This window comes from Macrobrachium nipponense, chromosome 3, assembly GCF_015104395.2.
Source record: "Macrobrachium nipponense isolate FS-2020 chromosome 3, ASM1510439v2, whole genome shotgun sequence".
NCBI classification, from domain to species: Eukaryota; Metazoa; Arthropoda; class Malacostraca; order Decapoda; family Palaemonidae; genus Macrobrachium; species Macrobrachium nipponense.
Genome location: NC_087202.1, coordinates 83,080,683 through 83,104,158, shown reverse-complemented (window position 1 = coordinate 83,104,158; position 23,476 = coordinate 83,080,683). Strand labels below are relative to the sequence as shown.

The 23,476-nt window shown below is 42.9% G+C and overlaps 1 protein-coding gene across 1 annotated transcript in view; it reads left to right on the top strand.

The window, feature by feature from the left end:
- Positions 1-23,476, top strand: part of LOC135222432 (ATP-dependent DNA helicase Q1-like) — a 196,984-nt gene that overhangs the window by 35,899 nt on the left and 137,609 nt on the right. Inside the window, exons 4-5 of the mRNA XM_064260519.1 lie at positions 856-1,035; positions 9,681-9,811. Coding sequence (XP_064116589.1) covers positions 856-1,035; positions 9,681-9,811 — 311 coding nt within the window. The remainder of the gene's footprint in view (positions 1-855; positions 1,036-9,680; positions 9,812-23,476) is intronic.

Sequence of the window (23,476 nt, the reverse complement as noted above, 5' to 3'; positions counted from 1 at the left end):
TCCCTGTTCGAGGTGGCCAGGGATCTGCTCCTTTGGGCTCACAACAATCACACCCAGATTGTCTCCAGGTTTATTCAGGTGAAACTGAATGTAATTGTGGATGAGTTAAGTCATCGCAAGCAAGTGCTACCGACGGAGTAGACACTCAGTCTACAAGTGTGCACTGACTTGTGGTGGCAGTGGGGGAAACTGTTGATAGATCTGTTTGCAACAACGAGGAATCATCGGCTTCCCTTGTATTGTTTGCCAGTCCTGGATCCCCTGGCATGGGCAATGGATGTGATGATCCAGGATTGGTCAAATCTTGATGTTTATGCTTTTCCACCCTTCCATATGATGAAGGATGTGATAAACGAATTCAGGTCACACAGCAACCTCTCAATGCCGTTAGTGGCCCCCTTTTGGCCACAAAAAGTGGTTTCCAGATCTCCTCAACCTCCTTGTAGACTTCCCAAGACTTCTACCACAGCAACAAATTCTACTCAGACTACTGCATTTTCTCTGGTTACATCAAGGACCTCCAGTTTGAGTAAATATTTAATCATCAAACCCAGTCACGAGTGATGCCGGTTTTTTTTTTTTATTATTGGTTGGGCCCTCTCAAATCTTATCAACCTTTGCTTGATTTTTTTATTAGCATTTTAATACTTTTTTTTATTTCTGCTCTGCTGTCTATAAAAGCAGTAGGAAAAGATATGTCTGTATGCATGGAAAATTATTGGTTTAGATATTATTATTGGTAAATGCTGAAATTTTGTTAAAATTTGAGGTTTTGTCTCAAGAAATTTGAGATTATTCAGAGTTGTAATTATCATAAAAAGAATGCAGATACTGTACACAGTTTTGTCCCCACAGATTTCCCATGGTCGTCCAAGTTAGATGAGATTAGGAATTCAGTATTCCGCATCTCTGAGTTCCGTCCTTATCAGCTACCTACTATGAATGCCACTCTTTCTGGTACTGACTGTATTCTTATCATGCCCACGGGTGGAGGGAAAAGTCTGTGCTACCAGTTGCCAGCTCTTATTTGTAAAGGTAAATGTCAAAAACAAAATTGGATGCTACTAATGGCACTATTTACTCAGGGCAACTTCTTGTACTCTCCTTTGCTTAAATTGTCATCTCTTAATTAAGAGCAAATTTTTTGGGGTGGCTGTATGCAAGTGTAAGCATGGAACTGAGGGGTCTAAATAAAAAATTTTGTGATGATATTTCAGTGATAGAGTAATTAATTGGCTTGGAAATAATGATTATACTATTGTTTCCACAATTATTGGAAATTCCAAAAATAATTTTAGCTTTAAAAATCTTCAAAGGTATACGTAGTGATGCTTTTGGTGCCATGCAAGTCCCTATTTACTTTTTAAGCAAGATACCAAAATAGTTTTCTTCCTACACAAATACAAACCTTCATTCTTTACATAGGAATTTAGCTTCAAGCGTGAGCTGGAAATGCACAATTCGACATTATTGAGAAGGTAGTTAACTACCAACAGTTAGGGGGAAACTCGCCCACCTGTTGGTCTGCACTCCACTTTGCTTCCAGCTGCTGTCAAGTTCAGATGTCTCAGGACTCACTAGTTTTCTTTCTCTCAAGAACAACTTATAAGTTTCCTAAATACCAGATCAGTTAATAAACTATTCCAGTTCGTTCCCTTTTATTTAAGTTTCGAAGCACAGGAACCTGACCAAGGCAGTACCACTGCAATTCCCTCCGCCGTCTTTGACAATTCATACAGACGCGTCACTGAGTGGCTGGGGGGGATATTCACAATACAAGAAGGTTCATGGGATATGGTCGGATACGTTCCGCCAGTTCCACATGAATGTGCTAGAAGCTATGGCAGTTTTCCTGACCTTAAAACGGCTAACTCCAACAAGGAACAGTCATGTGAGGATTGTCTCGGACAGTCTAGTGGTGGTACACTGCATAAACAGAGGGGGTTCCAGGTCAAGCAAACTGAATCACGTGCTGATTGCAATATTTTCTTTAGTGGCGAAAAATCATTGGCACCTGTCAGCAACCCACCTGGCAGGAGTCAAGAATGTGATTGCGGACACACTTTCCAGGACAACTCCACTAGAATCGGAGTGGTCTCTGGACAAGAATTAATTTCGGTGGATTTGCAAACAAATCCCGGACCTTCAAGTAGACTTATTCGCCACAGAATACAACCACAAGCTGCCATGTTATGTGGCACCCAACCTGGACCCTCTAGCCTATGCCACAGATGCGATGACCATAGATTGGAACAACTGGCAGAAGATTTATCTATTCCCTCCGGTGAATCTTCTGATGAAGGTCCTGCACAAGTTACGCTCTTTCACAGGACAAGTAGCATTATTGGCACCCAATTGGCCGAAAAGCAACTGGTTTCCGCTTCTTCTAGAATTGAAGCTCCGACCCAAACAGATCCCACGCCCGAAACTGACACAGATAGTACAAACTCAAACTGTGTCAATTTCCTCAAGAATTCTGATTGCCCTAACTTTATGGACTTCATGAAGTTTGCAGCCCAAAAGGACGTGAGTATCGATCCATTTAACATTGTATTTATAGAATCAGATAAAAGAGAATCAACACTCAGGCAATATGATTCGGCAGTCAAAAAATTGGCTAAATTCCTGAAGGAATCAGATGCTCACAAAATGACCACGAATCTGGCAATTTCGTTCTTTAGAACTCTCTTTGAGAAAGGCCTAGCTGCCAGTAATTACAACAATCAAGTCGGCTTTGAAGAAAATTTTTCAGGTTGTCAGATGCATACTTCTCCTCCATTCCAAGAGCATGTGTCCGCCTAAGACCAACTGACCGCCCATATATGGTCACTTGGTTCTTGAATGATGTACTCAAATTAGCCTCAGATACTAATAATGAATCATGCTCGTATATAACCCTATTAAGAAAAACTTTATTCCTAATGGCTATGGCCTCAGGTGCCAGAATATCTGAACTCTCGGCTCTCTCAAGGAATCCAGACCACATAGAATTCCTCCCGTCAGGGGAAGTACTACTATCCCCAGACCGGAGGTTCTTGGCTAAGAATGAGGACCCACAAAATAGATGGGCTCCATGGAAAATCATCCCTCTAACACAGGACACATCATTGTGTCCTGTCACTACCCTTAGATCCTTCGTAGCCAGAACTTCCGCAACATCTTCAGGTCCCCTTTTCATTAGAGAGAAAGGTGGCACGATTTCTCTTAAAGGTATTAGACAACAAATACTCTACTTCATTAAACAAGCCAACCCGGATTCAATTCCACATGTCCTGCGAAGGAAACGAGTATAAACAGATAGTGGACTTTGTCCATTCTCTCACATTCCAGGCTCCGGAGGAATCTCACAGTTAATTCAGGTAATGTTTGTTATGTTGTATTCAACAAAACCAGTAGTGTCTCAAACATCAAGTAGGCTGATCTGGTTTTGGCGAGTCAGGCAGTTTTTGGGGAAGACGACTTAGGCTAGCATCACTTTCTGTAAGAGTTAGCGGGTAACTCTTCTGTCAGAGTCCAAGTTCTGGTTTACAAGTCAGTTGGGGTTTTTCTCTATTGGGTTCCTTCATTGATTCGTGTGGTAGGGGTTACGGATCGTGCTTGTATTTGGAAGACACCTCACAGCCAGTGGGAGGCCTTGTCCCATTCTGTGTGGATGTAGTGAGAGTTGATGGGTGTTTCTCAGAGCCTGGCCTGTTTGACAACCTCTTCACTTTGGTTTCGAGAGGGTTTGCATACCAGACTAACATTTCGGATGTTTGTACTATGTTCTTGTCAAGGAGAGGAGGGACTTATTGTTAAATCACTTGCCTCAGCGCTATCTGAACATTCATAAGAAGGGGTTCTTAGTCAATCCAAGGGTGCAAAGTATCGCGAAGGGCTACCCTGTGGCTTCTGGAGGAATGTTTCGTTGTCTGTGATAGTGTAGGTGGTTATTTGAGAGTCGGTGTGGTTTTTCCACAACGCTCTACCATAGGGAATTTCAGTTTCTTTAGAGATGTTACTCGCGGGGTCCTGTCGTTGTGGTAACTCAGTTTTATAGTTGGCTTGGTAGAGTTAGGGTGTTGAAAGTTTAGGGAGGCAGTGATAGTCTAAATGAACTCTAGTGTTTCTGTTGGTCAAGCTTAGACTGAGTGTATTGTTCCTTTAGGCCCTTGAGGTTAGGCAGATCCCGATGGTCACGTTGGAATAACTACAACTTCTTCAGCAGAAGTCATCTACATCAGTGAGAAGTAGAAAACTGAAGGTCCTGCACACTCAACTTCTCCTCCATACATGAGAGGCTAGATAGCCACAATGGGAGGTTCACCATTTCCCCTCCATACATGCGAGGTATAGAATACCTCATGGGAGGTTCTTCAGACAGACTCATGCGGTACCTTGGACTCAACACTGACTGTATGGTACTTCCTCTGCAAGCATCCTCACCTACTGAGCTGGACGACCAGGTGAGGAGATTTGTTTTAACCTCCATGAATAAGTATAGCTAATCACATGGGAAGTACTTCTGACTCAGACGGTACCTTAGACTCAACACTGATGTTGAAGTACTTTATTTGCAAACATCCTCACCTCCGAGTTAGATAACTAGGTGAGGATACATGCTTTTATACATGGTAGGTTGTTTATGAGTTACCGGCGTATGTTCCGTGGACAGGTCAGGCTGCTGAATTAGATTGATCCCACCTCCGTGTAAATGTTATTAATTGGGCTAATTCAAGTGTTCAGGGAGTGTATTGCAATATGAAGTTTTCATAATAAAACTAATATTGTAATACTTACCTGAATACCTGAATGATTCCCACCCTCCTCCCCACTTCAATTTGATAGTGAATGGTTCAATTTAGGAGACAGGCCTCTGATGGCTGGTATTTGCAGCAGCGTTGCCAACGGTAACACAGGTAACTCATTTGACTAGATTTTACCTGCAGCGTTGGTAACACTGACAGTTAAAATTACCCACTTAGTGGGTAAATATGTGGGGATATAGTTTGGGCTGGTCAGTGACCAGGGCTGATTCAGGTGTTCAGGTAAGTATTACAATATTAGTTTTATTATGAAAACTTCATTTCTCTCCCATTTCAGTTAAAATGCAGATGCTCGAGTGTATCTTTTTTTGCATTTGAGGGTTTTAGCCAAATGTGGAATACGCTACCCGGCAACTCAGTGTAGGGAGTGGCAGAATACTGCCTATGCTCTGAGATTATGTTTGTCTTGTAGTTTCTCCTCCATCGAGGGTTAACTGCCCATTCAAATCTCTGCCCGGCAATCACAGACTTAGGTCTGGTTGGCTCGGAATTCTCGCATAAGGCCCATGTCTCATGCTCAACATTTGTCCTTGGAACCTCTTGTCCTTGGACCAGTGGTGGATGCTCACAAGTTGTGTTTGCTTACCCAGCTCCTTCAAGAGGACAAGTTGCATCTCGCCCATGGTGTGCGGTTCTAGAGGTAAGAACGATGCGAGAGTGACTGGCCTCTCCACCTTCCCCTTCTCGTCCTTCTACTTCTCTCTCTTCAGGTTGAGGATAGGACTCGAACTTACACTTGTTGGTCTGGTGATTGATGCGGTAAGCTTGCACATCAACTTTCCTCTCTATTTTTATTATCAAAATCATAGAAGCAATCCTGGCCCTTCCCCAAGCAAGGGGAGGAAGGAGACTGGCAATAATGGAAACCCTTCCCAGAACTTTGCATTAATGCCTCCGACTCTAAAATATTCTTCTCAGCCCTTTTTTGGATGAGTCATGATTCCTCACTCATTTCAAAAAGGCCCAGAGGACTGACTCTTGATCATGCAGTTCCTATACTCTGATCAAGTTGTCAGAGGCAGCAGGGCACTCTTACTCGCTCTTACGACCAGGAGGAATAGCCCAGGTTATGTAAAGGACTGAGGGTTTGTATATTGTGTAGGAACAAATCACAAATTTTGAAAGTAAATTGTATTTTTCATAACTATACAAACCTGAGGTCCTTTACATTTATGCCCACCTCATGCCACCCCTCAATCTGAAACCTGGGCCGAAAGGCAGAGTGGAGTGTTTACATCCAGGCAGGTGGGCCTACTTGCCTACCAGACAGTAGTTACTGCTTAACCACCTAGTTCAAGAGTTTAACGACTATATTCCAGCCTATGCTGAAAGTAATTCCTTATTTAAAGGACCTCAGGTTTGTGTAGTTAGGAAATATACAATTTACTTTCAAAAATTGTGATTTTTATTTGGACGACTGGCTGCTCAGAGCTCAGTCGAAGGACAAGTGCTTGGAAGATCTATTGAGGACTCTCCTTCGTACGAAGATACTAGGAATTTTGATGAACATGGAGAAATCTCAGATCATTCCCAATCAATGGATTCTATATTTGGGAATGATTCTGGATGCTCAGAATTTTCAGGTTTTCCTCTCCCCCAAAAGGATAAACTCGTCTCCTTTGCATCAGACGTTTTCCATCCCTTCAGTAATGTTCGGCGACTTGATGGATGAGCCTTCTAGGAACACTGGCTTCAGTCGAAAAGTTTGGGAAACTAGGGAGACACCAAATAAGGTCACTTTAATTTTTTGTCAAAGCAAATTGGAGCAAGAAAACTGCTCAAGACTTTTGTGTTTCCGATAATGGCAGAAATCAAGAAGGACATTCAATGGTGGTTGTCAGAAGAAAGACTTCAAGAAGGGAAGTCTCTTCTTACATTGAACCCATACCTAGACTTGTATTCCAATGCCACAAACCTAGGTTGGGGAGCTCATGTGGGGAACAAGGAGGTATTGGGAACTTGGCCGAAGGAGTTCAGAAGTTCCCACATCAATGTAAAGGAGTTAAGAGTGATTTTTCTAGGTCTGCAAGCATTTTCTCCCCTAGTGTGAGGGAAAAATGGTGACTGTACATTCCGACATCTCAACGGCTCTGTCGTATGTCAAGAAACAAGGGGGGAACACATTCCTTTTCCCTTTTTCAAGTGGCTCAGGAACTGATACTTTGGGCAGACAAGAATCAGGTGTCACTTGGAAGACGAATGCAATGCTGCAAGATTGGACGGGTCTGGACGTCTACGCCTTTCCACCTTTCATTTATCAGGGAGGTCATAAACAAATTAGTCTCAATGACTCTGGTGGCCCCCTTTTGGCTAGGGAAAGAGCGGTTCCCAGACTTGATACAATGATAAAGAGGTGTCCAAGACTTCAATTTCTTTCTAGCTCCATGAGACAATAAAGCGTGGGTATGACTGGTCCAATGAGAAGGACAGGTGTGTTGCATGCAGGAGTATAGTCATATCAGACCATCTTTACTTGCTTTTACCATGAAGCCCTTGGACACTCCTTGGGTTCTATGTTGTCTGTTTGACAAGTTGTGTAACTAGCCCAGCTTCCCTATTGAGACAGATAGCTCCACTTGAAAGGTCTTTGGTCACTGAGAGAGAGTTGTGCTAATGACTGGTTCTCCCTCCTTTCACTTCCTTCCTCTCCCAGGGTGCTGGGACTTGTGTTGATGGAGATGGAAAGAGGTTGACAGAAGGGAAGTCACTACTTCCACTGAACCCAGACCTAGACTTGTTTTCCGATGCATCACAGTTAGGTTGGGGAGCCATTCTGGGAAATCAGGGGTTGTCAGGAAGGTGGTCAACAGAGTTAAAGGCAGTAGTCCTCAGACTTCATGCAGACTTCAACACTTTGCAATGCATGTAGACAATCGGACAGTAAGGATACATGCAGACAACACCACTGCACTTGTGCACATAAAATTTCAAGGAGGGACTCACTTGTTTTTCCTCTGTGAGGTAGCAAAGGGACTGCTTTGTTGGGCGGGCCAGAATCAGACTTTATTGATCACTCCCTTCATGCACAGTCACAGGTTGGGCAAACCTACGGGGTTCATTATGTGAGTGTAGAGGTTGACTAATGAGTGGTGCTAGATGGGAGAGAGGCTGATGTGTGTGTAGGCTACACTGGGCTTGATAACTTAAGAGTAGAATACAATACAATTCCATAGATGCTGGACTTGAAATTCATAAGTCAACTTGTAAATTGAAGATAGAGGAAGAGGCCTGTGTAAAGAACACAGTAATTAGTAGGCTACATAAGCATAGCATACTTCACAGGAATATTTACAAAATAACAGTTTAGTACAATATTGGTCTCTCGATCACAAATCAACATATACATATACATATTGTTGAGGATAACCATAAGAAGATGGCCTAGAAAATCATTGTACCATATCTTAATGAACAAAAGGAATACACATTGAGGTAGGCTAGGTATCACTTTTATAACACTGAAGTATTGTCATTTTCCAATGAAATAAACAATTCTGATTTTGCTAAAACACAGCTGATATGTATTTGTATAATTTACTCACCCAAAGCTCCAGTAACACGAGATGGCATTGCAAAAGACTGATTAAAGGTGTTTACATTTTTGCTGTCCCTCAGCCATGTTTGCTTATTTCTTGCTTAATCTGTTCCACCCAGACATAGAGTTAGTTAGGAGATACTTTCTTAGCAGTTACATTACGACACAACACAAAATGAAATGAATGCCCTTTTTGGAAAATAAAAACATAACACAAATTTATACAATGATTCACTTGCCTGTACAGTAACTGTAACATAAAGAAACACAACTCGTGACCAAGCTTTCAAGTTACAGCACAACAAAATAGTATGAAGTTTTAATGTGCAGCATTACTCATGAATTGTTAATGCTTTTCAATACACAATTCTTGTACACAGATAAACAAACAAAGGAAACAGTTTGTTATTACATATATCATTATAAAATATACAAGTACTATTTGAAATGTTTTGTAATCACGCTACAAACCTAGCAACCAGTTGAGAGTGTACCCAGCTTCCTCTCACCAATGAGCAAGACTCCTATGTAAAGAATGAAGGTTTGTACATGTTTAGGAGCAAATATCAAATCTGAAAAGTAATTTGTATTTTTCCTAATGTACAAAACTGAACTTCTTTATATGTGTGTTCCACCTCAGCCTCCCCTCTCATCTGACACCTGGGCTGGAAGGCAAAGTGGATTGCAAACTGACAGGAGGCAGGGCTTCCCCCCTACCTGTCCCTTTTCAATAGGTTTCAATGGCAGTTTCCAGCTTGTGCTCAAGGCGAAATCCTATGTAAAGAACTTCATGTTTGTATGTTAAGGAAAATACAAATTACTCTTGAAATTTTATATATTGTCACTACTACCATGCTTCATTTTTGAATGAATGATGTGTTTTGTTACCTAAAAGATGGAAAATTGCTTGAAGCTCCTAACTAACATTTGATTTTTTTTGTTGATTCTAGAAATTATTTAGTTCGAATACTGACTTTTCTTTGTAAATTTGGCTTTAAAAGTGCAATAAATGGAGATCTCAAAAGTTGAGACGGTTTGGGCAGGTAGAAAGAAATGGAAAAGGTATATATAGTTAATTAAAGAAGGAGTTCCAGCAGAAAGTGCAAGATATAGAAGATAGTAGTGAGACCATAATAGGAAAACATGATAGAATAATGAATATTATAATTTTAGGGAAAATTAAAATTTTATTGACACATCCTTGAGCTATCTATTTTTGGCCGAGTTTTCTGTGAGCTTGGATGGTACAAGCCATGAATTGTTCTGACTTTGCAAGTCTTTCAGGAGTTACATACAACATTTTAATTGAATAAGTATATTGTATTACATTTTATTTGTAGGTATTTCATTGGTAGTGTCACCTTTGGTGTCTCTAATGGAGGATCAGATAATGGGTCTGAGAGCTGTTGGAGTAGATGCTCGAATGCTGTCTGCAGAAACGCCAAAAGAAGAAGTTAATTTGGTTTACACAGTAAGTACTGTTTTGTATTATGTACAGTACATTTATGAAAGAGTTTACCAGATTTACTAATGAATTTAATACATAACTAAAGATGGGTTACATTATGGTAAGGATATGAGCACTTGTGCTTGAAACAAAGAATTCTCTTTTGGTATCTATAGGAAAGATGGCTCATGTATTTGTTGTAATGTTTTTGGGACCGAATTCTATTATGTATCCTAGTGAAAGCAAATCTGTGTTTGTCTTTTTTCTCAAACAGAATTAATATTAAATCTTAGAACATTTTCCAGCCACTGCAGTCTGCTGAGGGCTGCAGTGGCAGATGAAGCTCGTTGATTTAAACACCAGTTGTACATGACAAAATATGTACAGTCCAGCAAACATTCTAAGACTGTTCTGGGATAACTTCCAGGTCTGCTAATCGTATTAAGTCTTTCCATCACCCAGTGATCTCCCTTTTTGGGTTTTGTTTGAGACCTCTAGCATTTTATTTGTTTTCAGCATTTTTTGTAATAAAAAGTAGTGAATATCTTTTGCTTTTTTTCTTCTTATTTTTCTTCTCATGATAATGTTGATATTGTTTGTATGCATTAGTACACACATGCACACATACACTCTTACTCACAATTTGTAGGGAAAAAACATTACGTAGTATTGCTAATGTAGGTAGTATATATATAATTTTATTGGAAATCATATTTTAACAAACCTTATTGATTTTTTTTTACAAAAAGATTGGTTTTTATATGGTTAAACCATTCATTTTAACCCTTAAACACCGATTGGACGTATTAAAAGTCGACGAAAATGATCGGTTGGGTGCTGAATTGACGTATGAAACGTCGACGCAAAAAGTTTTTTTAAAATTTGCTGAAAAATAGTTATAGGCCTACTTGGTGAAAATTTTTGAATCCCGCACAGTGAGGGATACTGGGAGCTCACGGATAAAGCTGTTGTTTTGTTTACAATCGTTACCCAGGCGTGCAACCGCGAATTTCTTTCTTCTCGCACTAAAAAGCATCAGCGACACATCTCAGAAATTATTTCATCACTTTTGATATAATTTTTGCACCATTTTATATTAGCTGTTACATAGAGTTTTCATACAATCAACTTACCTGTCAGATATATACATAGCTAAGACTCCGTTGTCCCCGACAGAAATTCAAATTTCGCGCCACTCGCTACAGGTAGGTCAGGTGATCTACCGGCCTGCCCTGGGCGGCAGGACTAGGAACCATCCCCGTTTTCTATCATATTTTCTCTGTCGCCGGTGGTATCAACATGGTTGCTATTACCTCCTGACTTAGATTCTTATTTCATCCTTTGATCATCGTTTATCGGCTTTTTGGTGACGTATCTGGATCGTGTTTTTGGCATTCGCTACTGTGGACTGTTTTTGGAATTGCTTTTTGGATTTTTCTCAGTATGTCTGATTCAAATGTGAGTGTGAGAATGTGTGTGAATGTAGGCTGCAGGGTGAGGATACCGAAAGCTTTGGTTGATCCTCACACTGTTTGTCGTAAATGTAGGGGGTTTCAGTGTTCTGCTACTAATACTTGTCATGAATGCGAGGGATTAAATGCAGAAGAGTGGAAGACTTTAACTTCTTATTTGAAGAAGTTAGAGAGGGATAGGGTTAGACGTCTGAAAGGTGTGAGTTCAAGGCCTATTGAGCCTTTTTATGATACTTATTCTAATCCTAATGATTTAGATTCTCCCTATGTGTCTAATTCACAAAGTGACTTTCGGAATCGGCCTCGGAAATCGCCGATCTGAAAGCTACTATTCGAGACATGAAGTCCAAAATGGCGGACTTACAATGTAAGGCTAGTGAAAGTGAGCATTACAGTGAAGTGAGTTCTCCCAGTGTTGTGGAGGGGGCGTTTGATCGTCCCTGCGACGCTCCCAGGCCTAGACCTCTTCCAAGCTCCCATGCCCAGAGGAGAAGGAAAGTCGAAAGCCTTAAGGAGGTCGTGGGAATCCCCAACGGTCAGACGTCCCTTCAGCAAGCTCTGTTTCGTGGCAGGCTGCTCAAGGGCGCTTTAGAAAAAGCGTCCTTCGTGAGTGTTTCTCATCCTCTCCCTCTCCCTCACCTAAACGAGGGTGGAAGGAGTCGGATTTATCGAGGCCTCTGAAACGGCATTTGAAAGAACCCGAAATTGATTCGAGCCCAGAGCGTTTCTCAGATGACGCTCCCTCTTCTATTAAGAAGGCGAAGGTGGCGTCAGCGTCACCCCGACTAGGACGCAGAAGAACCCTTTCCTACTTCTCCCCCGATTGATGACGAAAAGGCGTCATGCAGTTGAGGTGGGAGAAGCTTCAAGGAAGATTATCATGGCAGTACAAGAAACAACTGGCCTCTTTGGTGGGAGTTTTAGCGCCTCGTAGGAAGGACGTTGCGCTTCCAATCAAGAAGTCTCGTCCTCTCTCCCCTGCTAAGCGAGAAGCGTCATGCAAAACGTGAGCTTCTAAAAACATATCGCAGAAGCTTCGGGTTCGAGAGCGAGATCGGGAGCTTACGGAAGACACGTAACGCCAGAGAGACGTGAGATGTCTTTTAGGCATGAAGCGTCTTTGAAAGCTGATTGTAGACGCGAAGCTCCAACCAATATTTTGGCGCCAGTTAGGACGCCTTTTGAGAATGGAGTGTCTTCCAGGCGCGAGGCGTCATCCGGACGTCAGCAGCCACGTAAGCGGGAGGCGTCAGCCAGGGCGCTTGGCGGACGAGAAGCGTCATCCAAGCGGGAAGCGTCTTCTATTTATGGAGAGAAGCCTGAGCTTTTGGCGCCTTCCAGGGCTATTAAAGCGGGGAAGAGGAAGGAATATCATTCCCTTAGCCCCTCTCCTATTAGGAGTTTGTCTCCTCCAGAGGAAGAACGTACGGAGTTGGGAGGGCAGAGACTCATTTAGATCCCGAGTTAGAAGTAAACTCGGACGAAGAATATCAAGGAAGAGAAGGACTGTCGAAACTATAAAGTTTTGACTGCCTTGCTTCTAGAGGAGTATGGAGAACGACTTGACTCCTGCCGCTCCTCCTTCTCCGCGCGCTCTGTTTTCGAGTGCTAAGACGAAGAAGTCTTCGTCTTTTCTCAGAATGAAGCCCGCCATTTCAATGAAGAGGGCTCTTCAGTCCTTAGACTCTTGGATGAAGTCTAAGAAGGACTTAGTCAGAACGGTCTTCTGCATGCCTCCAGCGAGACTAGCTGGTAAAAAAGGCATTTGGTATCAGACGGGAGAGAATATGGGTATTGCTCTTCCGTCTACGTCAGAAGCGGACTTTTCGACCTTAGTTGACGCTTCACGTCGACAAGGTCTGAACTCGGCACGTATTACTTGGGGCATTTCTGAACTGGACCATCTCCTCAAGGGACTCTTTCATGTATTGGAAGTTTTCAACTTCTTAGATTGGTCCCTTGGGGTGATGTCCAAGAAAGCCCATGATTCTGAAGGAATCGAACCAGAAGTCCTTTTGTGCATATTGTCTTGTATAGACCAAAGCGGTGCAGGATGGCTCGTTTGAGATCTCCTCTTTGTTTGGAGCAGGTCTTCTAAAAAAGAGGACGGTATATAGTGCCTTTTTAACCAAGGCAGTCTCCCACGCTCAGAGGGCAGCGCTGCTGTCTTCGCCTTTTGGTCTGACTTTTTGTTCCCCCCTTCTCAGTTGGTGAAGGACATTTCTCGTTTCATTAACTGAGAAGGCGACTCAGGACCTTCTGACGCAGTCAGCAAGGAAGAAGAAGCCTGCTTCTACACCTGACAAGAAAGGACCGAGTACATCTGTTCAGCCTTTTGAGGTGGCCCTCTACTCCAGACCTCCCGCAAGAAGGAAGGCTCCTGAGAAGAGAGGTAGGTCTGCCTTTCGTCCCTTTAAAAAGGAAAGTGATGCTTCTCTCCTCCAAGCACCAAGTTAGGTGCCAGGCCCTCCTGGGATTTGTGGAGGCCTGGACACTTATAAACGCAGACGCGTCATCGTTGTCTGTAATAAGGAAGGGATATCGTATCCCTTTCCTGAACACTCCTCCCCTAACGTCAATACCACGTGAACTAACAGCCAAGTACAAGGATCCTGTGCTGAGGGATACTCTTCGATCGATGGTGGAACAAATGTGGGACAAGAGAAGCGATAGAACTAGTACTGGATCAAAACTCCCCGGGGTTTTACAATCGCCTTTTTCTGGTTGCGAAGGCCTCGGGAGGCTGGAGACCAGTACTAGACGTCAGCTCTCTGAACAAATTTGTTCGGAAGGAGAAGTTCTCGATGGAGACTTCTGCCTCAGTCCTTGCGTCATTTGCGACAAGGAGATTGGATGGTGTCTCTAGATCTCCAGGACGCCTATTTTCATGTCCCGATCCACCCTTCATCGAAGAAGTACCTCCGTTTCATGACGGGGGGAAGGATCTTTCAGTTCAGAGCCTTGTGTTTCGGCCTGTCCACAGCTCCTCAGGTCTTCACAAGCCTGATGAAAAATGTGGCGAGGTTTCTTCACCTCAAAGGAGTAAATATCTCTCTGTATCTGGACGACTGGCTCATCAGGGCCAGATCAGAGAGACAGTGCTTGGAGGGACCTGACGTTTAACTTTAGATCTGATCAAAGCGTTGGGATTGCTCGTGAACCTCGAGAAGTCGCAGCTGACCCCCAGACAGAACTTAGTCTATCTGGGGATTCAGATGGATTCTCGGGGTTTTCGAGTATTTCCTTCGCAAGAGAGAATCGCAAAAGGTTTGCAGATAGTCTCTCTCTTCTTAAGGAAGGAACAGACGTTGGCGAGGGAATGGTTGAGCCTTCTAGGGACCCTTTCCTCGCTCGAACAGTTCTTCCCGCTAGGAAGACTTCATTTACGTCCGCTTCAATTCTTCCTCAAGAAGTCTTGGAGTTGGAAAACTGGACAACTTTCGGACGCCTTTCCCATTCCAGTGGAGATAAGACCGCACCTGGAATGGTGGTTGCCCCCTCTGAAAGAGAACAAAGGGATCTCTCTAAGAACCCAGAACCCAGACCTAGTGTTGTACTCCGACGCGTCGGAGAAAGGTTGGGAGCAACATTAGGCTCGAAGGAGGTGTCAGGCACCTGGGAACCAGCGCAGGTGTCTTGGCACATAAACTGCAAAGAGCTCTTCGCCGTGCATCTGGCTTTGAAGAGTCTAGAACCTCTGGTGTCGAACAAAGTAGTGCAAGTAAACGTGGACAACACCACCGCACTTGCCTACATTCGAAAACAGGGAGGGACTCACTCCTCGTTCCTTTACGAGCTGACGAGAGACCTTTTGCTTTGGACGTCTCACAGGAACATCTCCCTTCTGACAAGGTTCGTTCAGGGAGTAAAGAATGTGAGGGCGGACAGACTCAGCAGGAGGAACCAGGTCCTTCATACAGAGTGGACCCTACACGAGGAGGTGTGTCAAGATCTCTGGTCGCTGTGGGGGACACCTCATGTGGATCTCTTCGCCACATTCATCTCCAAAAGGCTGGCAGTCTTTTGCTCGGTCGTGGAAGACCCAAGAGCTCTTTTGGTAGACGCCTTCCTGCTAGATTGGTCTCGCGTAGACGTCTATGCTTTTCCTCCATTCAAAATCCTGGGACTAGTACTAAAAAAGTTTGTGGCGTCAAAGGAGACGAGGATGACATTGATAGCCCCCTTTTGGCCGGCCCAAGATTGGTTCACGGAGGTGGTAGAGTGGATCGTAGACTTTCCCAGATCCCTACCAAGAAGGATGGATCTTCTCAGACAGCCACACTTCAAGAGGTATCATCAAAACCTCCCCGCTCTCTCTCTGACTGCCTTTCGACTATCGAAAGACTCGTCAGAGCGAGAGGGTTTTCTCGCGAAGTTGCAAGTGCGATCGCAAGAGCACGCAGAAACTCCACTACGAAAGTATATCAGTCGAATTGGGAGGTTTTTAGAAAGTGGTGTAGAACTAAGAAGTTGTCCTCCTCCACTACCTCTATAGCGGAAATTGCTGATTTCCTTCTATTCCTGAGAGAGCAATCTCATCTAGCTGTATCCACAATAAAGGGATACAGAAGTAGCTCTCGGCAGTCTTCAGGAATAGAGGATTAGATCTGGCAGATAATAAAAATCTCCACGATCTCATAAGGTCCTTTGAGACTTCAAAGTCGAAGGAACCGGTCCCTCCGAACTGGAACCTAGACGTGGTTCTCAAGTTTCTTTCATCTGAAAGATTCGAACCTCCTCATCTGGCTTCGTTTCGAGACATCACCAGAAAATGCCTATTCCTATTATCTTTAGTTACGGCAAAGAGAGTTAGTGAATTACATGCTCTGCAGGATAAAGTAGGTTTCAAGGGAGACTCAGCTATTTGCTCGTTTAAGACCCTGTTTTTAGCTAAGAATGAGAATCCCTCGAATCCCTGGCCTAAGTCATTCGAAGTCAAAGGCATATCGAGTCTCGTAGAAGAGAAGCAGAAAGATCTCTATGCCCTGTAAGAGCTCTAAAGTTCTACATTCAGAGAAAGCATCAGATGGGAGGCTCTAGACAAGGTCTTTGGTGCGCAGTAAAAGACCCCACAAGACTGATGTCCAAGAATGCTCTGGCATTCTTTGTGAGGAACGTCATTACAGACGCGCATAAGGTCTGTTCTGACGAACAGTTGCGACTGTTGAAAGTTAAAGCTCATGAAGTGAGAGCAGTAGCGACGTCTCTCTCGTTTCATAAGAATATGTCGCTTAAAAACATCATAGATACGACATTTTGGAGATGCAACTCAGTATTTGCATCTCATTACTTGAAAGACGTTCCGTTGTGACATATGAGAAGTGTTTTTCTCTGGGTCCTTTCGTATCGGCGGATACGATTCTGGGTACGGGAGCCGACACCAATCCTTAAAAGTATATACTTTTCTTCTTTTTAGATATGGTCTGGAGTCTCTTCGAACAATGGAGGACTTGGTTTAGCACGGGCGGCCGTCTATGTTGTTCAATAAGAGAATCTTGTCATATCTAATTAGATGAGTATAATTTTTTTTTTAGAAATTATGTATGTGTGCGTAGTGGGTTTTGAGTTACGGTTGTTGTGAAGAGTTCGGGGATAACTCGGAACAATCCTTAGTTCTAACATATGGTTAGGATCAGGTGGTCGGGATTGGTTGTGTGCTCCTTCATAAGGTGTATTGTCATATAAGTGGATCAGCACCCATTGACAAAGTCCTTTCAGGCTCTGCCGAGTAAGCGGATAAGACCCCATCGGCAGACCCACAAGAACTCTTGGCCATAGATCATATATCTCGCTAAAGTTTCTTGAGGTGATGCAGACTACTGGGCAAACACCCACGAAGTCTACCACCTATCAGGTAGGAACCAAGGTTTTATTTATACCTACAACATATGTTGTTTACCTGTCTATTCCATATAGTAGCTGTCTCTTACCCTCCACCGAAGGGTGCCAATCAGCTATGTATATATCTGACAGGTAAGTTGATTGTATGAAAATGATATTGTTATGTTACAATAAAGTTTCATACATACTTACCTGGCAGATATATACAATTAAAGGCCCACCCAGCCTCCCCGCAGGAGACAGGTGGAAGAGAGAAAATATGATAGAAAACGGGGATGGTTCCTAGTCCTGCCGCCCAGGGCAGGCCGGTAGATCACCTGACCTACCTGTAGCGAGTGGCGCGAAATTTGAATTTCTGTCGGGGACAACGGAGTCTTAGCTATGTATATATCTGCCAGGTAAGTATGTATGAAACTTTATTGTAACATAACAATATCATTTTATATATGAAAATGTGAGCAATTTCATGTAGAATACAACATAAAACAACCCATGGTTGTAGCTTTTATCAGTTTTGAAATATTTTCATATAAATATTGATAAGTGCCAAAATTTCAACCTTCGGTCAACTTTGACTCTACCGAAATGATTGAAAAACGCAATTGTAAGCTAAAATTCTTATATTCTAGTAATATTCAATCATTTACATTAATTTTACAACTAATTGGAAGTCTCTAGCACAATATTTCGATTTATGGTTAATTTATGAAAAAACTTTTTCCTTACATCCACGTGGTAACTTCCGAAAAAATCAGAAATGTTTTCATCCAATTGTTGTAATGTTTGCACCGTTTTATATTAGCCGTTACATAAATTATTATATATGGATAAGTGCACAATTTCATGTAGAATACAACAAAAAACAACCCATGGTTGTAGCTTTTATCAGTTTTGAAATATTTTCATATAAATAACAATGTGCCAAAATATCAACCTTCGGTCAACTTTAACTCGACCGAAATGGTAGAAAAACGCAATTTTAAGCTAAAACTCTTACATTCTAGTAATACTCAATCATTTACCTTCATTTTGCAACAAATTGGAAGTCTCTAGCTCATATTTCGATTTATGGTGAAATTTTGAAGAAAAAAAACTTTTCCTACGTCTCTGCGGTAACTGCCGAAAAAATAAATTTTTTCGTCCGATTGTTGTAATGTTTGCACCATTTTATATTAGCTGTTACATAAAGTTTTATATATGAAAATGTGTGCAATATCATGTAGAATACAATAATAAACAACCCATGGTTGTAGCTTTTATCAATTTTGAAATATTTTCTTTTAAATAACGATAAGTGCCAAAATATCAACCTTTGGTCAAATTTGACTCGACCAAAATGGTCGAAAAACGCAATTGTAAGCTAAAACTCTTACATTCTAGTAATACTCAATCATTTACCTTTATTTGTCAACAAATTGGAAGTCTCTAGCACAGTATTTCGATTTATGGTGAATTTTTGAAAAAACTTTTTCCTTACATCCTCGCTGTAACTTTTCCGAAAAAATCTGAAATTTTTTCGTCCGATTATTGTAATGTTTACACCATTTTATATTAGTCATTACATAAAGTTCTATATATGAAAATGTGCTCAATTTCATGTAGAATACAACTAAAAACAACCCATGGTTGTAGCTTTTATCAGTTTTGAAATATTTTCATATAAATAACGATAAATAGAAAAAATTCGACCTTCGGTCAACTTTAACTCGACCGAAATGGTCGAAAACTGCAATTGTAAGCTACAACACTTACAGTCTAGTAATATTCAGTCAATTAAATACCTTCATTTTACAACAAACGGGAAGTCTCTAGGACAATATTTCGATTTATGGTGAATTTTTGAAAACAACTTTTTTTTACATCCGCGAGTTACGAATTCATGCATCATATTTCGCAATTTAGTGTACAATACAACCAAAAAATAATTAACTCATTAGCTTTAACGGTTTTACTCACAGCGGGATTTGTATACAATTATATATGAAATTTTTTTTGCTCTGTCATATATTCCAATATTTATATATGATAATGATATTTTTTCATTTCTGATGGTTGCATACAAAACTTCAGGCAATGACAAAAAAAGGAGCCAAAAATGAACTCTTAATCTCTAAAACTAAGCGTGCTGTGATTTTTTGAAAAAACTTTTTTTCCGCTTCGGCGCTTGCTCGTGAATGCCACCGGCATATGGGAGACACTTTCGGAAATACCGGCTCGGAGTTTAAGGGTAAATTGATTTTTGAATTTTAAACATTTTCCTTTATAAGTGCATTCACACTCTCAATTACAGTGTTTGCACACATATAGCATGTAGGTATTATACTGAGATTTTTCTTGCAAATAGTCAGGAAAATGGAAATTAGTGAATCTATTAACAACTTTTTTTGTATTATCCAACTGTAATACTTATTTACATCTGCATGGCCTACAGCATTAGTTCAGGTGAACCATCAATAATCCGGCATCGTTGGGACCTGCAGGGTGCTGGTTTAGTGAACATGGATTATGGTGCAGTAATGATGTTAATGGTGTGGCTTAGGCGCCATAATTATTACTGTACATTACTATGTTATTTTAATAATGTACTGTACCTTTTACAATAGGACAAGTAAAGTTACTGTATAATTTCTCTCTTACTTTAGATGGCTTAATTTTAATCCTATGGTCTCTTGTCCAGTAAAAGTAAAATATTTTATAGTACCTCTTGTGATGACCATCCAGATTGCTGTACAGTAGTATGTATAATGTATACTGTACAGTACACATTTTCCTGGAATGCAGATATTAAAATTAATAGATATGTTCAGTATGTACTACAATACAGAGTACTACAGTAAAATACATTTTGTTCGTGAAACTTACCTGTCAGATATATACGTATATAGCTGTATTTTCTGAAGTCTGACAGAATTTCAAAACTGGCGGCACACGCAGTGGGCGGCCAGGTGGTAGTAACCATTCCCGCCGCTGGGAGGCGGATATCAGGAACCATTCCCATTTTCTATTCATATTTTTTCTGTCGCCGGTGCTGTAAACAACTGTTTGCAGTACCTCCGCCTTTGGATTTTGATAAACTTTTGGTCACTTAAGTATCTGGATTGTCTTTTGGTTTTGATTCTGGATTGGTGGCTAGGCACGCGCAATAGTGGACTGTTTTTTGAATTTGGATTGGCTTTTCTGTGAACGTGATGTCTGGATCAAGTTCAGTGAGTTTCAGAGTGTGTGTGAAGAGTGATTGTAAGGTGAGGCTACCGAAATCATCGGTAGATCCCCACACTGTATGTACGGGGTGTAGGGGGCATGTATGCTTATTGGATGATCGGTGCAAGGAATGTGAATGTTTGACCGATGATGGATGGAAGATGTATGATTCCTATCGACGGAAATTGGAACGTGATAGGATCAGGAGGTCTTCCTCTAGGAGCAGTTCCAGTAAAGGTACGGGAAGTAATATTCCACCTTCAATAACCCCAGTAGATTTTGTATCTCCTAACCCTGTGATGTTGCCTTCGGGCCCTGAAATTGTGTCTGGAGAAGGTAATGCCCTTTCTCTTATTTTAGATTCTTTACGTACTCTAGAATCTAAAGTGCTAGCCTTAGAAACCGGCTCTGTGAAAGTTAGTGATTGTGCCCCATAATGCCTCTAGGCCTAGACCGCTGTCGGACTCCCAGGACTCAGGGAGTGGGCATGTCGAAAGCCGCAAGAGGGTTACGGGGGCTCCCCACCGATCTGGCGTCCCTTCGGCAGGACCTGTTGCAAGTTCCCAGGCTGCCAAGGAGCGTGCTCAGGCTCGCATCCTCAAGGACTGTTTTTCGTCCTCCGAGGCGCCCTCCCCGCGCAAGGGGTGGAGCGCTCGGAGAGACTCGGGTCCATTGAAAAGGACCTTTAGAAGTGAGGACGCTTCATGTCCTCTCTCGCCGGTTTCGTTGCGGTCTTCACCTGCGTCGTATGACGCTTTTCCGCCGCAGAAAGATGTAGGACGTCATCGGAGGATGACGCTGAGGAGCGCCACAGTCGTTCTTTGGAGAGGCAGGTAGCTGTACCTGTGAGAAGGAAGGAGGCGTCCCCTCGCCCCTCGTCTTCTCGCAGGTTCAGATCTTCACCTGCTTTAGATTCTTCGCCCACGAAGAACATTCTCGTGTCCCTTCAGGACCAGTTATCTGCTTTGATAGCTAAGAAAGCTGTCGAGCCTCATCGTAGGAAGGACGTCAGACTGCCTGTCAAGAGGTCTAAGCAGTCACCTTCTCCTTCTCCTCGTTCATCTCGTTCTCCTCCTGCGTCTACATCGGTGCCTCTCCGCTCTCGTTCTTCGAGTAAGAAGGCGCGTAGACAAGAGGTTAGTTTTCCCTCTAGACGTCCTGCGCAGGATGCTCGACAGGACGCTTGGGAGGACGCTCAACAGGATGCTTTTGAGGACGCTCGACGGGACGCTTTTCAGGACGCCTTTGAGGACGCCCAGCAGGACGAGGACGCTCGTCAGGATGTTGTTGTTGACGCTCGGAGGGATGCTTTTCCAAGCGCTCGTGTAGATGCTTTTGAGAGCGCTCAGCAAGACGCTTTGAGAGCTAGTGCTTCTGTACACGCTAGTAAGGAAGCTTTTGTGAAGACACGTAAGGACGCTTCTCTAGGCTCTTTCAAGGACGCTTCAGTAGAAGCTCGCCAGGATGTTGTGCGCGAGACTCGGCGAATTAAGGCAGTTCAAGTCGCCTCTCAGGACGCTCAGCGTTTTGAAGACGATCGTCTTACTTCATGCTACAACGAACGATAGGAGGTCCGTCGGAATGAAGAGGCTTCTTCTTCCAAACCGCAGAGGTCTCTTTTGAAGATCAGACCCGTTGGTCGTACGCCCTCTCCTGCTGTGCAGTCTCCGATTCCTCTTAGGGAGGAAGGAGAATTGAGTAGTCCCGCGGACTCGGTTGAGGAGGATCAGCCGTCTGTTTCGTCCGTTTCGGACTACAAAGTGCTAGTGCGACTTTTACGCTTGTCTTTTGGAGACAAATTTCAGCCTTCAGCTCCTCGGTCTCCACCCTCTCAGTTTTCCTCATCGAGGTCTTGTAAAACCCCAGAGTTCGTTGAGATGAAGACTTCGCTGTCCACCAAGAGGGCTTTTAAGAAGTTCCACGATTGGATGGAACGTAGGAAAGATCAGGGCAAGTCTACTTTCGCCCTTCCTCCCTCGAGACTCAGTGGTAAAGGGGGTGTTTGGTACGAGACCAGAGAGGAAGTAGGTGTGAGGATCCTTTCGTCAGCACAAGGGGATTTTGCAAGTCTGGTCGACGCTCAGAGGAGGTCCCTTCTGTCATCAGCAAAGATTTCATGGACTCCTACGGAGATCGACCATCACCTTAAAGGACTTTTGAGGACTCTAGAAGTCTTCAACTTTTTGGACTGGTGCTTGGGAGTCCTAGATATTCAGTCTAGGAGTCCGGACTCTATCAGTCTGGGGGAGCTGTTCAGTGTATTAACATGCATGGACAACGCCATCAGAGATGGTTCGGAAGAGTTGGCTTCGCACTTCGGTACGGCTCTTTTAAAGAAGAGAGCGCTGTTTTGTAATTTTACAGTGAAGTCGGTTACTCCGGCTCAAAGAGCAGAGCTTCTCTTTGCGCCTCTTTCGAACCATCTCTTCCCCCAGACTTTGGTGAAGGACCTGGCTGTTAGCTTGCAAGAAAAAGCTACTCAGGACCTCTTAGCCCAGTCCTCCAGATGTCCCGCAGTACCTACTACGTCTTCTTTTGGACGGGTTCCAAAGAAGCTGAAACCCTTACGTGGGGCTCCTCCCTCGAGAGCAGCTCCTCGAGGGAGAGGCCTTTCAAGAGGAAGAGCTCCATTTAAACCAAAAGCTAAGAAATGAAAGCTATGTCCTTCAGACACCAGTCGGAGCCAGACTGAAATACTTTGCGGGAGCATGGAGAGAGAGAGATACGGACTTTTGGTCCCTCAAGATAGTGGAACAGGGGTACAAGATCCCCTTTTTGGTACCTCCTCCTCTATGCACAACTCCCAGAGATCTTTCTCCTTCGTATCAAGGGGAGAAACAGTAGATACTTTTCGACCTGCTAGATCAAATGGTCGAGAAAAGAGCGGTGGAGCAGGTCGTAGACCTGGGGTCACCAGGATTTTACAACAGGCTTTTCCTGGTACCAAAGCAGTCGACGGGTTGGTGTCCAGTCCTAGACGTAAGCAGGCTGAATCTTTTTATAGAAAAGATAAAGTTCAAGATGGAAACGCCTCAGGGCAACTGGATGGTGTCCTTGGACCTGCAGGACGCATACTTTCACGTTCCGATCCACCCTCTATCAAGAAAGTATCTAAGATTTGTTCTAAGAGGCAAAGTCTGGCAATTCAGAGCCCTTTGTTTCGGTTTAAGCACGG